Source organism: Lynx canadensis, chromosome D3, assembly GCF_007474595.2.
Source record: "Lynx canadensis isolate LIC74 chromosome D3, mLynCan4.pri.v2, whole genome shotgun sequence".
Classification (NCBI taxonomy): domain Eukaryota; kingdom Metazoa; phylum Chordata; class Mammalia; order Carnivora; family Felidae; genus Lynx; species Lynx canadensis.
In genome coordinates, this window is record NC_044314.2 from 711477 (window position 1) to 727735 (window position 16259).

The 16259-nt window shown below is 54.6% G+C and overlaps 1 protein-coding gene across 1 annotated transcript in view; it reads right to left on the minus strand.

The window, feature by feature from the left end:
- Positions 1-1025: 1025 nt before the first annotated feature.
- The window catches only part of ATP9B (ATPase phospholipid transporting 9B (putative)), a 204428-nt gene continuing 189194 nt past the window's right edge, over positions 1026-16259 (minus strand). The window contains exons 14-17 of the mRNA XM_030336998.1: positions 15818-15941; positions 6923-6980; positions 6116-6319; positions 1026-1509 (exon numbers count right to left, since the gene is read on the minus strand). Coding sequence (XP_030192858.1) covers positions 1373-1509; positions 6116-6319; positions 6923-6980; positions 15818-15941 — 523 coding nt within the window. The 3' untranslated portion in view covers positions 1026-1372. The remainder of the gene's footprint in view (positions 1510-6115; positions 6320-6922; positions 6981-15817; positions 15942-16259) is intronic.

The window sequence follows — 16259 nt, forward strand, 5'->3', positions numbered from 1 at the left end:
TTCCGAGGCGGACCCCTCCATTTGCTCTGGGACATCCTGCGTGTCCCACAGGCCGTTGGCTGTGGACGGGCTGAGATTTCTGTGAGGCCCCAAGTTCAGGGTGTGCTCACGTCCCCACCACAGGCTGCGTGTGCCGTGGCCTCAGGACCTGAGCCCACAGCGTGCGGGGCGGCTCCGCGGCCGGAAATGGCGACGTCGGGCCGGCAGCGGGGGCCCCAGCGCTTGGCCCCCCGCCGAAGCAGCTTCCTGCCCGCGCTCCTTCCTCGCAGCTGCTGCCTTTCCGCTTTGGGAGGACACCGCAGGGACGCCCGGGACGTGGGTGGTGCCCGAGGACACGGCGTGCGGCTCCACCGGTGGCTGATGACCCCGTGGTGACTGGGGGACGGGCCACCTGCTGGGGGAGGCCGAGCTGAAGGGTGAGAACAGACCGGAACCACCACCTGGCACGGGAGGCACCCGGCCTCAGGACACAGGGAGGAGCTGCCCTTCCAGCCAAGAGCCCACCGCTCGGGACCCCCCAGTACGCTCCTGGTGACGGGCGGGGGGTCGGGGGTCACCAGTGACACCCAGGGTGCTCCACAGAGTGGCGGGGGCCACCTCCACGCGTGGAAAAAACGCCCCATTGGACGAACACAGCTGCGTGGGCGCACGAAACCCTAATGGCAGCCGGAAACACACGGGCTGGTTCTAGCAGGGCGCTGTCGGGTGCGTGTGCGCGCTTAGGACCCCAGCGCCGGGACCGGCAGGGTCGGGGCGGGCGAGGCAGCGCTGTGAGCGCACAGGACCGCCGGGGTCCACTTCCAGACCCGGCGCGGGGGTTTCCCCGTTAGAAGCGGGTTCACTTAGCGGCGACGCCCTCGACCGCACATCGCTGGTGGCGGCCACGGACTTAGTGCAGAGACGCGGCCCCTCTTCCGGCTTGGCTGCAGCGCGTGTGGAGACGCGGCCCTTCACGTTGGGAACTCGAGTCCCCGCGGGGGAAGTGTGACCGGCGGGGAGGCATCGGCAGCAAACAGACACCAGCGTTTGGCGTCTAGACTTTATTCTGGTTAAGTGAAGGGGCTTTCTCTACCGTGACATCGGAGAAAGAATCTGAATGTTAGGAAATGGCCAAATGCTAAATAAACTTTCACTTTAATTCTCAGAACACGAGAGTCAGATGAATGCTTTACAGTAACAGTGGGAGAAATAGGCTTCTTTTCGAAAGAAACGTGAGTGGTTTGACACGGAAACGCAGTCGTGAGCAACGGTGAGCGCGACTCGCCACGCGGGCCGGGAGCGTCCAGGCGGCGGGGGCCCCGGGCCCTCGGGCTCGTCCCTTCCCGACCTCCCCGCAGCCCCACACGGCCCCCGCGCTGCCGCTGTGGCCGGCCTAGGACGTGAGCTTGGTGTAGCTGGGGGGAGACAGCTTCCGCTTCAAGTACTTGAGGACGTACAGCGGCAGACAGCTGACCATGGTGATGGCCGACACTTTCCACACGAAGGTCACGGTCGTGATGAAGGCAACATCTGTAGGGAAGAGGCAGGAACAGGTTGAAGAGGCGGCCCGAAGCCGCAGACCCGCGGCCGTGGCGCGTCCCCGCAGACGCTAGAGACGGGCCCACGCACCTGGCGTGATGGGCTCTTTCAGCAGAAGAAACGGAAACCAGATTTTAGAGACCAGTACGACGTCCCCAGATGCCCTCCGGCGGGTGGAGGCTCGGCACGGTCTGTCGTACCCGGTCTGGGAGGTGACCCCCCGCACCGCGACCTCTGTGTTGGCGGGTGGGGCCGTCAGCCCGGGGGCCCGCAGGCTCGCCTTTCCGCCCAGGCGGAGAAAGCCGGGCTGCCCGGATGCGTCCTGGGAGGAGGCGCGTGCAGGAGCCCACACTCAGTGCTCGTTCTCGCCCTGGCAGGACTCACGGATTCCACACACGTCGACGGCAGGGCCGAGCCCGCAGACGGTTGGATATGGTCTGGATTTAACCGTGCTTTGAAAAACCCTGCCAGTGTTTTCCAGGGCCTCAACCACTAAAGACAGAAAAGCAAAACCAGCCGCAGGGAGGGATACACGGCGCCCTGACGGACGCGATTCTCAGCAGCAGACGCAGAGGCCTGGGCACCTGCCCTCACCCAGCAGAGGTGGGGGAACCTCAGCGGGGAACAGCCCAACGCCAGCCTGCGGCACAAGGAGAGTCAGCGAGAAACCGAGGGAGACTGGTCATCACTTCCTGTCTCCAACTCTTCCGCTAAAGTTGTGTCCTGGTGAAAGAAGCAAGAACATCAGCTAAGAAAGCTCCGGAGACACTCTGCCTGCACCTGTCTGAAAACAGGCCAGGAACGGGGACGACAGAGGAGAGGCGAAGGGGGTACCAGGACCTCGCAAGCTGTCAGCGGTAAACGTGACCATGGGAAATGCATCTGTAATGGTGGTTTCAGTGCTTTCGTGTTCCTGCCTGTCGTGTCGGCATACAGTGTTGCTTTTTTGTAAAGTTTACTTATTTATTTAGAAAAAGCGTGAGCGGGGGAGAGAGGCAGAGAGGGAGGGAGGGAGGGAGGGGGGAGGGAGAGGGGGAGAGACAGCGAGGGAGGGAGGGAGGGAGAGGGAGGGGGAGAGAGAGAGGGAGGGAGGGAGGGAGGGAGAGGGAGGGAGGGGGAGAAAGAGGGAGGGAGGGAGAGGGAGGGAGGGAGGGAGGGAGGGAGAGAGAGAGAGAGAGAGAGAGAGAGAGAGAGATGCAAGCAGGCTCCACGGCCAGTGAGGAGCCCGATGCGGGGCTCCAACCCACGGCCTGGGATCATGACCTGAGCTGAAATCAGGAGTCAGAAGGCCAACCGGCTGAGCCACTAGGCGCCCCGTAAGACGTTTTAAACCATAACTGAAAGACAATAACGGACTCATGGCAACTTACTCATTTTTTAATTGTTTATTTTCTAATTTTGAGGGAGCGAGCCAGTGCGGACAGGGCAGGGGCAGAGAGAGAGGAACAGAGAGAATCCCCAGCAGGCGCCGCACTGTCGGGACGGCAGGGCTGGATCCCATGAACTGTGAGATCACGGTCTGAGTCGAAATCAAGGGTCGGACGATCGACCGACCGAGCCCCCACGCGCCCCAACTTACTGCAACTTTAAGGCGCATCCCCCAACATTCCCTATAGGATCCAGACCTCAAGGTTCCGGGGGATTTAGTCTCAAAGGCAAAACCCGCTGTGTGTGGCGCTTCCCCAGGTGCCGTGTGCACACGGCTACTGGAAGGTCCCGCACCTGACACGAAGGTTGCTGGTGACCGGTCCTGACACGAAGGGCAGACGTGCTTCCGGGAGGGGCTGCTGTGCGTGACCATCAGTCCTCACCCCAGACGACTGTGCCTGCGTCGCACAGCAGTTTGAGGCTCTTCTCTTTCTCTCCTGGTGAAGACGACTTTGCCCCAGAGACTCATGGTGTGGCCTAGAACGCTGCTTACTCACAGAAAAAACGTCGCCGTTTTGATTTTCAGGGACCAAGGCTTCTGCCTCAAGACGAATTTTCTGACACACGTCGACACACTCACAGGCGATGCTCTGACCCGACGGCTGATCAGGGAGGGCCCGCCAGCATCTGAAGGGGGGCAAGTCACGTAGACTCCAGGGCCGTCCTCCCGCCCTCATCCCCAGGGCCACGCGGCACTCTACCTTCTCACCTCCTCCCGCCTGCCGCAACCCCACACGCGCCAACGGCAAGACGCTGGCTCTCGGAGGCACTCACCCGAGTGACTCCCACGCCCCGCGCCCCTCACCGTGAAGCTCCCTCCCGCGGGGTCCTGCACCTGCCCAGGAAGCAAGTTGCCCCGATGCCCCGCGAAGCCACAGGAGCGGTGCGCCCACGGCACGTGGCCTCATCACGCGCCCCGGGTGTCAGGCGCTGGCTGGAGTCGCGCAGGCCAGCCTGGACCCGGCCCGGCGGTGCCCTCGACGCCTCGGTGCTGCCCCAGAGCACAGCCCTTGCCAGGACCGTGACCTGCCCCCAAAGAGGCCACTCAACACGGAGACCTTCTGGAAGCCCCCGGCTCTTCTGCAGACGGGCCGGGCCCGGGAATCAGCCTCTGTCGGCCGGCGGCCTTCGACAGCGCTCCCAGAAGTGGCTTTCACGGAGCGCGCGGGTCCGTCCGCTCCGTCCCCTCCTCTCCCCGTGGCCAGGCCGGAGCCGCTCTCCCGCTCAGCCGTGCAGGCTGCCCTCGGAACCTGGGGCAGCGACTCATACTCCCCGGACGCCTCTGCAGGGCACGCTCACGCTCCTGACCACCCGCAGAGGCTGCTCTGGCCTCTCCCTCGAAGCCGTGGGGACTTCCCATCCTCGGGGGCGTCTGGAGCTTCCGAGGAAGGTGGGTCCGCGTGTGCATCCCATCTTGCCCCCCGCAGACACAGGGACTTCGGATCTGGCTTTTTCTTGTGCTGTTTCCGAACTCATTCCCATGCTGTGTGTTCTCTTCCTGGGAATCCCGGTGGCCGAGGGCAGGGACCTGTATTCCTCCTGGTTTGCACCCCACGAACTCTCTCTCCGCCTCTTTGCTCACCTTCGGGGAGGGCCCCTTGGTCGTATCTCCCACTCCTGCGACGTCTCTGCTATCACGCTACTCCCCCCGCCCTGCTCTGGGCCACCGGACACAGCTCCTCTCATTCTGAGGTTTGTGCCCCCCTCCGGGGCTGCGGCTGTCTGTCTGCCAGGGCTCCTCCCCAGCTGTCTGCTCTCCGCTCACCGGAGCCACGATGCGCTGCTGGGAACCTCTGTGGGGTGTGTCAGGCGCCCGTCGGGCTGGGCGTCCAGCCGCGTGGGGCAGGTGACAGAACGGAATCCTCAGTGAGTGAACTTAAAGGAAGGGCTGGCCTGCACAGACCACAGTCACACGAGGGGCTGTCTGGAGGCCGTTCGGGTTTACTGTTGCTGGGAGGCCGGCCACAGGCTGATGTCACAAGGCCCTGAGGCGACAACCCCAGTTCTGTTGCTCTGGGTGGGGGGGGGGGGGGTGGGGAGATGCTGGGAAGTCCTCTGCACTGGTCACACGAGAGCGCGACTGAGTGGCTTGGCACAGCGATGGCGGGTACGAACAGGCAGCGTCTTTTGCTGTGGTTATTGGCGCTGACGAAACCACCAGGGACACGACGCAGTTTTCCCTTTTCTCAAAGTCCCCTGGGAAGTTCCACGTCGGATCGGGAAAGCGGTCACTGAGCTGAGCTTCTGACGTGCAGTGTGGACCCAAGGACCGTTTCCACCCTGCGGGGGCCGGGGCTCAGGGTGGGGGGAGGCCCGAGCACCTGACAGTGATGCCCGAAGGACAAACATCACCTCTGGGCTCATCTGACCATATCCTGTCTTCTCACTGCCCTAGTTCTAAAATCCCTGCAGTCCCAAGGCCACATCACTCCCTTCCAGGACGGCGCCCGACGGAACTGGCCACTGGGCGTCCACCTCCGGCTGGAAGGGCCCGAGACTGGCAACAGGGAGGGAGGAGCTGCCGTGTGGTGAGGACAATGTGACGAAGGGACCGCGTGGGGCTTCTCCGGGCAGGAGTCCCTCCCGGGGGAAGCGCTTCGAGGCAGTCGGGCGGGTCCTGGGCAGGTGGCATCAGGTGGCAGGTGAGGGCGACTCTGGCCCACTCTCCCTCCGACCTGTACGGCAGGGTGACCAGGACCAGCCTGGTGGCAACCAGAGCCACAGTCTGAGTGTAGACCAGCAGCCACGTGTGGGGACAGGTTCTGTGAGGCCACCCTGTCAAGGTCGCTAGGCCAGGGTCAGCGGAGTGGGGGTGAGCGTGCCCAGTGACCCCATTACAGCGCCCACGGCGCTTCGTGCCGCCGCCGTGGGGCCCTGTGGCCTCCGTGTCGGGGGCAAGCCCGCCCGTCCCCTGGGAAGAGCGACAAACCGTGGAGACTTGTGGAAACGGTCATCTTCAGTGTCTTTTAAGAAGCCAGCGTGCTGACGGTCTGAATTTTTCAAATTATGACAAGGACTTTAATCTTTCCACGAAAACAAGCTTTTTGTGTCGTGAAGTGTTCTGACGTGGGTTTTACTGTGATCTGTGGTTTAAGACGACGTGGTAAGAAGCAACAATAAAAAATGTTCAAAAACACTTTGAACAAACCAGATTTCCAAGGCAACTTACCAAAATACTCATTCAGAAAAGCCAGCGAGGCCACGTAGCAGCCCAGGCTGAGGACCTCGGCCACCGCCATCAGCCAGTGCCACGTCCTGATGGTCAGGGCCACCATCAGGAGCTCCGTGAGGATGAGCGCCGTGAAGGAGATGGCCAGCACGTGCACAAACTCGGACTCGAACAGGAGCAGGGCCCCGTACATGAGGATGCCACCTGGAACACACAAGCGGGGGACACGCGGCTCCGATCAGGGTGCGAAACGAGCGCCGTGCAAGCCGGCGGGGCGACATTGCAGAAGCAGCACCTGACACGAGTCACACTTAAAATACGGGACTGCGTGCACCCCACACGTCGCGTTGACTGACGATTTACGGAAGCCCCGGATTACGGATAAAACAACACGTGGCCCCAAGCAGCGGCGCAGGAACGTTTGCAACCTGGAGGAACGGCCGCGTCGCCTCTCCCACCGGCAGTTCCGCCCTCGAGGGAACGCACGCGGGGTTACTTGACCGTCCGCGACCTCCCCTTTGTCGGGAGCACCCAGCCCAGGCGGCTGCCGGCTCCTCTCCACCCAAGTGAGGTTTCTCGCCCTTGAAGGGAAACCACTGCGTGGGGCACACAATGTGTAGGTGCGTGTGCAGATGTTCCCGGATTAACAGTTCATTAAAAACAGGTCAGTTTTTAGGTGACGCACTGCAGCGTGCAGGGGTCCGGGGCTGCTGATGGAACTGTGACCTTCTGGAATTGAACCGAGGGGTGAGAACAGCAGTGCTAGAGGACACGACGCGTCCGTCCGGAGAGGCAGGCCCGTCTTACCTTGGTAAATGCTGATCAAAACCCAGACGAGGAAGGTCTTAAAAGACAAGGATCTCCCCTAGAGGTAAACAGTGGAATATCTTAGTTAACAGAGCGGAACACGCGTGACACACAGCTTTTCAAACAGCCAGGAATGAGCACAAATGCTAAAAGGCCCCCGAGGCCCAACCCCCTGCCCCCCACAACCTGCCCGCGCCCCCCGTGTGCACCTGCGACACACAGCCATGTCTCGTTTGACCTCTGGTGACCCGCAGCCACACGCTAGGAGTGGATGTGCATAAGCAAACGCTTAAATGCACTAGCAGATGAAGACTTTCTTTGTCGTAAAAACAACTTCACTTACGCCCTTACTTCTTCCCAACAAACATCTCCATGTTCATTTTTTAGTTTCTCCAGATAAAAATGGACGGTCTATCTCTGCTCAAGTTGGAGCTTATGAACCCTGAGATCCTTTCTGGAAACGAGTCCAAGAGTGACAGACAGAGTGGTTTTCGTACAGGCACCTTCCCTTTTGCAACTTAGACCGGGCCGTTCGGGATGCGTCCAGGAGGGTGGAGCACGGCCTGCGGCCTTGCCTGACTTCCGTCCTGAAGACATCTACGCCCAAGAGGGAAGACTCGGCCATTAACCAACCGCACTGACCTGCTGGCGCTAAGGGCTGCTCCCAGGCAATGCTCCTTAGACAAGGCCGTGAGAACGACAGACACTCGGACAGAGCCCCTCGGGGCCACCACCAGATAGATGCGTGTGCTCACAGACCACTGTGTTTCTTCCACACCGCTGCTTCAACGTTCTCATCCATGCAGCGTTGTGGTGAGACGGGCAGACATCGTCCCCATTTACAGATGCAGAGACACAGAGAGCCTGGGGCTTTCCATAAGTCCACGTGGCAGGTTAGCTGCGCTCATGTGTACATCTGACCCTTGACATGGGTTTGAACTGTGAGGGTTCTTCTTTAAATAAATATGGTAGTGAAAATGTATTTTCTTGTCCTTATGATTTTTTTTAAGTTTATTTTCAGAGAGAGAGAGAGAGAGAGAGAGAGAGAGAGAGAGAGAGAATCCAAGCTGTCAGCACAGAGCCCCATGCGGGGCTCAAACCCACAAACAGATCATGATCTGAGCCAAAACCAAGAGTCAGATGCTCATCCAACTTAACCACCCAGGTGCCCCTCCTTGTAATTTCCTTAACGTTTTTTTCTCCAGCCTACTTTATTGTGATGTGTGTGACGTATATAACACATGATATTCAAAGCCCACGTTAATCAAAGGTTTACGTGACGAGTGAGGATTCTGGTCAACGGCAAGCTGTTGGCAGTTACATGTCGGGCAGTCGAAAGTGATCTGCAGATTTCTGACTGTACAGAGCGTCCGTGCCCCTGACCCCCCAAGGTTCAAGAGTCAACTGCAAATGACCAGAGTCCGAAGCTGTGTCTGTGACCAGGGTCCCCCTGCCCGGGGAGGTGGGTGGTCTCCGAGTCAAAGTGCCGTCAGATGCCAGCAAAGGAATATGGGAGATGGAGGGGGGCATTTCCATGACGACCTCCAGAGCAGTCTGCATCCGAGCCGTGACCACCTAGAGTCAGGTGACAACTTCACAGAAGAGACGCATGCCGTGAGACACGTGTGGCCACTCCAGCACCTTCCTGAGTTACACGCCAAACCCGAGTCCTTAGCATACGTACGTGTGAAAAGTAAGGTTCAGATACAACAGGTGTTTTTGAAAGGCAATGCTGATTTAAAAAAGGCGGAGAACGTTAACCTGTGTCACACAGGTCCTTTCAGTGCCGATTTCCCAAGCACGCTTCTCTGACTGGACGCCAACAGGTGTTTGATCCTCAACAAAACGCGCATGTCATTAAGCACGTGGCCGACTCTATCTGAGTATTTTAAAAGAGAACTTAAATTTTTTGATGTAAAACGAAGAGATTTAGTCTGTAGCCAGATTTGCTGACATCTGTTCAACATTATGTATGTGACACGATGATCAGTTTACATGGTGAAAGACACAAAGGGGTATCTGTGCTGTTTCTTGTATTAGAAGCGACAAAGTCATCACACGGTGTCTGTTAAAGAGAACGTATCCGTGTGCGCGGAGCTCCTGTATCCAAGCAGGCTGTAGGTTCCTGAGGCAAAACGCTACAAGATGGGCATAAGAACTGTCGACACAATAAACTGGAGAAAAAAACCTGAAAAATACGCATAAACCACTAGCTTCTGGATGTGATGCTCGTTAATGGCTCTGAAAGACGAAAGCAAGAGTCTCGCCGTACTCGGGGGTACAAGTGTGCCGTGCACGAACACAATTCCATTCCACTCGTCCAGCGGCTCTCGTGGGCCCACACACGCCTTCCCTTCGGTTCTGGGAGAGGAAGAACGTGTCTGTCACTGACTGGTGGAGCTCTTCACACCCCTGCCTCACACACGCACGGGATATTCCTTCAGCAGGAGCTCTGTCCGGGCAAACAGGCAGACACTGCTCAGGACCGGCCGCCCCGGGTTTGAGTCCTGCCTGGGACGCCCCAGGGCACATAGCTAACCTCGGGGTGAGTGGTTTCCTCCAAGTGAATACAGATGATCATGGCACACACTCATGCGGATAGAAGACAGCAAGCATAAAGCCAGAACTACTGAGAATTGAATAAATGCTTGTTACTATATTTAAATATTTAAACATGAAATCTTAAAGACCCGAAAGTACTTTTCTATTAGACACCAACCCAAACTGTAAAAAATAACATCAAGCAAATTTTGGGAAAGGTTAATCCACCTGAAGGTCATGTGGTTTGAGACCGCGGGATCACAAGGGGCCACACCATACCAGCTCAGCTGCCCCCAGCTGCCTCTCTCAGCCTGCCTACCTGGACCCTGGGCAGCCACCCCCCTGTCCTCTGTCCCCATCACTCTGCACTTCCCAGGCTGGCAGGCGAATGGGATCTTACGGACTTTTGAGCCTGCCTTCTTTTGTGTAGCAAAACGCATTCAAGACTCATCCGTGTTGCTGGATTGATGGTTTTTCTTCTCACTGCTGAACACTATCCCAGTGCGTGTCTGCAGTTTTGGGCAATTATGGCAAAGCTCCCGTAATCATTTATCTACAGGGTTCTGTGTGAACACGAGTCTTCATCTCTCTCTGGTGAAGGCCCAGGAGTAGGACTGCTGCCTCCCGTGCTCAGTGCGTGTCTAACTTCACGAGAGACTCCAAGCCACGCTCTGTCTGGGCGGCTGTGCTATCCTGTGTTCCGTCAGCCGTGGGAGAGCCCGCGCTGCAGCCGACGCTCTGGACCTGCCTGCCCGGGGGGTCGTCGCCGGCCCCTCAGCAACAGCGGTGGCGGGAGTTTCACATACGCTCACTTGCCACCTGCATGTCGTGACCCTGGGTGTCACGTCAGTTCGTCTTTTGCCCGTTTAAAAAATCGGGTGGTCTTCTTTTTGAGTTTTGAGGGCTCTTTATATTTATCCAAAATAAAACCTTGGGTGGCGAGGAACTTGTCCTGCTAGTGTCCCGCAAGACGATCAAACATTTCTAACAAATTTTAACTTGATACATGAGCGATGTCTTGCTGTGAGTAGAACATGATGCAGAACGTCACATGATCACAACTGAGCCAAGGGTTCCTCTCTCTCTCTCTCTGCGGATTGTGGGTGATCGTCTCATATGCTTGGATGCTGGGTCTCAGGCCTCGGTGTTTGGCAGAAATCAGTGAGTTTTCTGGACGTTGGAAGGTGCCCACAACTGGCACTCGTGTGCCAAGCACCTATGGACAGTCCTTTGCTTCCTTCTAGGTCAGGCCGCCTGCAGATGTAGACCCTCTCCTCTGCTGCCTCACTGCCAGTTACATTACATACAGTCTATGACGAGAGTTTATTAATACCCGGGCGAGCGTATACAATGGCCCCCACGCAGAGAAAGATTCCATCGAGTCAACAGATAGCAGTGATTCCACTAGTGCTAGTGAAAGTCGTCCTACACAGTAACCCTCCTCCCTCCTGTCTCCCTCACACCAGCCACAAAGGTCTTCAAAGTAAGTGCAGGTTAATTTATTTTTCTATTTTGTATTTTGTATTTTCCTTATTATCTTATATCACAGTATTATAATAATTTTTTATATGAATCTTTGGGTTGTGGAATGAATCATCTGACTTTCCATTATTTCTCATGGGGAGATTCGCTTTGATACACAAGCGCTTTGGATTACAAGCATGTTTCTGAAACGAATTATGCTGAGACCAAGGTTTTACTGTATTTTGGATACAGGTCCTCTGTCTTGCATGATTTGCAAGTATTTTCCCCCAGTCTGTAGCTGGCCCTTTGATTTTGTTAACAGTGTCATTCACAGAACTAAAGTTCTCAATTATGATAAAGTCCAACTTGCCAAGTGTTTCCTTTCTGAATCATGCATCTGGCCCCATATCTAAGAACTATGCCTACCCCAAGGTCATGCACGTGGTTCTTCCCCATTTTCTTCCGGAAGGCTAACAGTATTACATTTAAATCTAGGACTCATTTTGAGTGGGGGAACTCATTTTGAGTGCGTTTCCCCCAAAATGTGAGGAGTGGGTGGAGGCTCCATTTCTGCCAGTGGTTCCGACAACATCAGTTGACAAGACGACCCCTCTCCTTTGGATTTCCCTTCACGCTTGTCAAAGATCAGCTGTGACACGGTGGCTCTCTCTCCGGGCTGTCGACCCCACTGGCCCACATGTCCATCGTCTGCTGATTATCTGGTGCATTGGTTACTACCGAATAGAAAGTCTTGAAATCAGGTACAGTTGAGTCTTCCAACCTTGTTCCCCTTTGTAAAAACGTTTTTAATAATCCTAGTTCCCCTGCCTTTCCATGTAAATTTTGGAATCAGCTTGTCAGCTTTTGGCCACGCTGCCTTCCAGTCACAAACGTTCTTTTGCACTTTTACTTATTAATTTTTAAATTTGAGATGGAGAGCAGAAGGGCAGAAGGAGAGAGGATCCCAAGCAGGCTCTGTGCTGTCAGCACAGCCTGGGATCATGACCTGAGCTGAAATCAACAAGTCAGATGCTCAATTGGCTGAGCCCCCCAGGCACCCCTCTTTTGGACCTTTAAAGACCCCTCTCACACCCTACAGCCTCCAGCATCCACACCCCACACACGTTTCGTCATTAAGCCAACTTTACTTTATGTCACTGCAAACGCAGTTTAAAAACTCTTCTCAGATTTCAACTGTTTATTGCTAATATACAGAATTACAAATGATTAAATATATTTTTAAATAGATTGTTAAATATTTTAAAATCTATTTTAAATACATTTTTCTTTCTTATTAAATATATTTTTCTACTATTAGTTAACTAACTACTAGTAACTAGTAGTTAGTTACTACTAGGTAACTAACCTTACTAGTCTAGAAGGGTTTTGGGGATGCTTCGGGATTTTCCAGAGATGATTACTTCATCTGCAAAAGGATCCTCCCTGATTTCTGTCTTTAGTTTCCTTTTCTTGCCTTATCACTATTATTTCTAAATTATGGAAGAATACATACATTTCAGAGCTAAAGCCATCTTGAGAATATTCAACAGAAAGTAAGAAAATAGTGAAGTAATCCTAACAGTTGAGCATCTAACGGTGTCAAGGTTGTTTATGAAGGACTGTATGGTATTACCGACTTCATACCTTGACAATTAGTGCAGCCATAACCCAGATGCCTCCACGGTTAGCAGGTTATTTATCATGAATACACAGAACAATGTGTTGGGACTCAGAATTCACAGCTACAGGTCTGAGATATTTTAGGACCATGGGGGCTGGCTGAGCTGAGCCTGGGTCACCTTACTAGTCCTGACCCCTGATCTCGGCTCGCGTGGCCTTTCCTACGGGGCCACAGACCGTCTGGGATAAATCGAGCCGTCTGCAGAGTTGGGAGAGGGAAGAGTGCGCAGGGCCCCTGATGCACCGGCCGCGCCCGGGACCGTGCAAGTGGCTGCTCCTCTTGAGTAAAGTGTGGGCGTTCAGAGTGGAGTCTGGCCTTTAAAAGAGGAACACCAAAACATTAACCGCACTTTGCGCCAGGAACAGAATACGGATTTAGGAAGGAGAAGGGAAGGCGGCCTCTTCGTTGGGAGTCCTTCACCCCGTCGCTGACACAAACAATTACTGGACAGGTACCGACTCCAGGTAGGGCTTAGGCTCTGCAGGCAGAGCAGGGCGGACGTTTATATTCAGGCTGGCTGACCCCGTTAGGATAAGTCAGTCAGGGGCGAACGCTTTATCCTTCACACTCCGGGAATAAAAAGACTGGTTATCAAGGAAGTATGAAAAACAGGGCATTTTCTTTTCAAGCATAGGATTTCCTGTCTGTTTTGCAAGGGATCCGTACTCTGCTTCCCTCGATTTCCTCTGAAAGTATTTGAGAAATTTATCGTGACCTTGGGCTCAAAATGGGCTGGACATGTAGCACGGCAGACGACGGCTCACACCCGTCTGCGGCTCGTTTCGCGCTGCCGTCCTGTGCTGTGTGTCATTTAACTTAATCTGAGTTTCTGTTTTCTCTCCCGACTGCACGTGGCTTCCTGGGACCAGTGATGGCTTCGTGTGTCTTTGCGAGCCCAGCCGGCTACCTCCAGTGGCCGCGACTCCACGCCTGCCCACGGCCGGCCGGCCCGCCGGCCTCCTGAGTCATCCACAAAGTGTTACGAAGCAACGTGAAGCTTCAAGATATCTCCCTGGCTTCAGTAAGAAAACATGACTCAACTGTTATCAAGTTAGGTGGTTGAGTACTTTAAGGCTACCTCATTTTCAAAGGATTTAAAGGCTCTCAGATTTACAAAGATATACCATAAACACAAAAGGAACAGATTTTAGATCTCTGGGAAAAGATGCTTCGGGAAGATAAGTGGCTGAATTCTTGTCAAAATAACATAGGAACGACGTCTGGACTTTAGGATACCGAGATATTCTAAACTGGTCACCTTAACAAAAATGAACTAGTATCTTAACGAGATCCAACTCAGTCAGAACTGAACATCGTTTCCTGAGTCCCCTTGTGTTTATTTATTTTATTTTTTTTTTTTTCAACGTTTATTTATTTTTGGGACAGAGAGAGACAGAGCATGAACAGGGGAGGGGCAGAGAGAGAGGGAGACACAGAATCGGAAATAGGCTCCAGGCTCCGAGCCATCAGCCCAGAGCCTGACGCGGGGCTCGAACTCACGGACCGCGAGATCGTGACCTGGCTGAAGTCGGACGCTCAACCGACTGCGCCACCCAGGCGCCCCTCCCCTTGTGTTTAAACGCATCAGCTAATGGGGAGTTTACGGATTTGTGGGCCACCTGTGACCCTGTAAACATATTCTGGTTACTAGGTAACTTAGGGCATCTGCATTTGACATCCTGAACAACCGTGAGCGACCCCGTCCAGCTGGTCAAGACCGCACTCTCTGAGTCCTTCATGGTCTGGCCACGCCCCCGGGCCCACCTGCAATGGCCGTGGGCGGCTGGGCCACCAACTGCCCGTGGTTTCAGAGTAGCTCACGGAGTTTCGTTCTTACATGAAAAGCTTGCTTCCGCCTCAGGCGTGTGAGGCGGCATTTAAGTAAACGTTTCTGGAGTTTATGAAAATAAGGAAACACACGACCTACTAAAATTCTAATTACTCACAAAAGCTTCCTGTAGTTTTTGGATCTTTGATCCTGTACCGCTTTACTGAATGATAACGGTTTTGCCGTTTTGGAATAAACCAGTTTTCCTTGTAATTCACAATAATATTGCCACCAAGATACTAGTGCTTGATGTATATATTTTATATTTGCATTTTATTATCAAATTAAATGTTCTTGAATATAATGACTGATAGTTTATTTTACACGATACTGATGCAATAGCTTTATTTTTGTCCTGACTATGAAAGTAACGTGAGCACTCTGTATTTTTTTCCAAGGAACTTTAAATCTGCTTTGCTCCAACTCCATAAGAAACCCACCAAGCCCAAAGATTGATGTCCTTTAATTAACATTAAGGGGCCAGCGCTCTCCAAGGGGTCAGCCGTCAGCTGAATGGAGTCTGTGCTAACACCAGCAAATTCCTTCTCCGCACGGCTGTAGTCTTAAAGATCTGACTTGGTGATTTCAGGTTGGCAATTGTCAACCTGGATTTAATTGGGGGTTAGTGGGTTTTGTTCTCAGTGTTCCTTCAGGAGACTAGCCTTCTGGAAAACTCCAAGGTCACTGTAACTTGTGCCTGGAGAGCTGGGGGCTGTTCCTGTTTTCCACGTTCTGAAAACATGGTCTCATAAAAAAACACGACACACCGAAGCTTCGTTCGGGAATACTTCGATCTGAACAGAGCGCGGTTTGGGGCCAAATAAATGTATGTACTGCACACTTTCAGGGAGTGGTGTTTTCTGGGGGTGGACTTTTCCTCCGCAGCATCCTTGTGACTACAGCCCTGGGTCCCGGGGACAGGGACACACTGTCCGTCGCATCTCAGACGGGACTCTGACGTGCACAGTGTTGGGACGCGGCAGCGAGTGGACGGGAAGTCAGTCCTGCCAGTAAGCGTCCTTCCCGCAGGAACAGGCAACGAGGGCGCACCGGCCACTGGGTGACCCGGGTCCATCTGCCGAGCTGCCCAAAGTCCCCCCAACGCTTCAGAGCCTCTTTGCGATTGTAACCGTTCGTACGCACCACGACAGAGCTTGACTGCAAACATCTGAGAAAACGGTTTTCCCTTTCTGACGTTTAAGTCAAAAGGAAAATGTTAACAACTAGGAAAAGTGAAAAACATGCGGAAGAATGGAGAAGACACTGTTTAGAGCCTGCCTGGAAACGCGTCATGGCTGGCACACGTCCTCACAGCAGGTGCTCAGCTGGAACACCAGGAGCGGGCGTGCTGGTCCCGGGAGGCGCGGCCGCGGGCGGGTACCTTGGTGAGGTCCTTGTACAGCTCCGGGTACAGCATCGCCGTCTCCGGCTTCACGTCTTGGTCCAGCACCAGCGAGAACACCGGGAACATGGTGTATATGGTCGCATACCTAAAACCCACAGGGAGTCAGGTTAGCGCGAGGAATGCGCACCCCTGTCGACACAGCCGTGCAGTCAGGGGCTGGCGCCCCAAATCCCGAACAGCAAAACCAGGCTCGGCTTCTTCCTGGACTTAATGCTCACCCCAAATAACACAGCCTGTAAGGAACGAATGCTCACACAGGTCCACTTTTTTCTTTCTTACACTTTGTATTTTGAGGTCTCTGCAGACCCACAGGCAGTTGTAGGAAATCACAGAGAACCCCCGTGCGCTTCACCCAGCTTGCCCGGCGGTGGCAGCCCCGTCTCGCGGCCCGGGTGTCGTGTGGGCGCCGGCGGTCAGA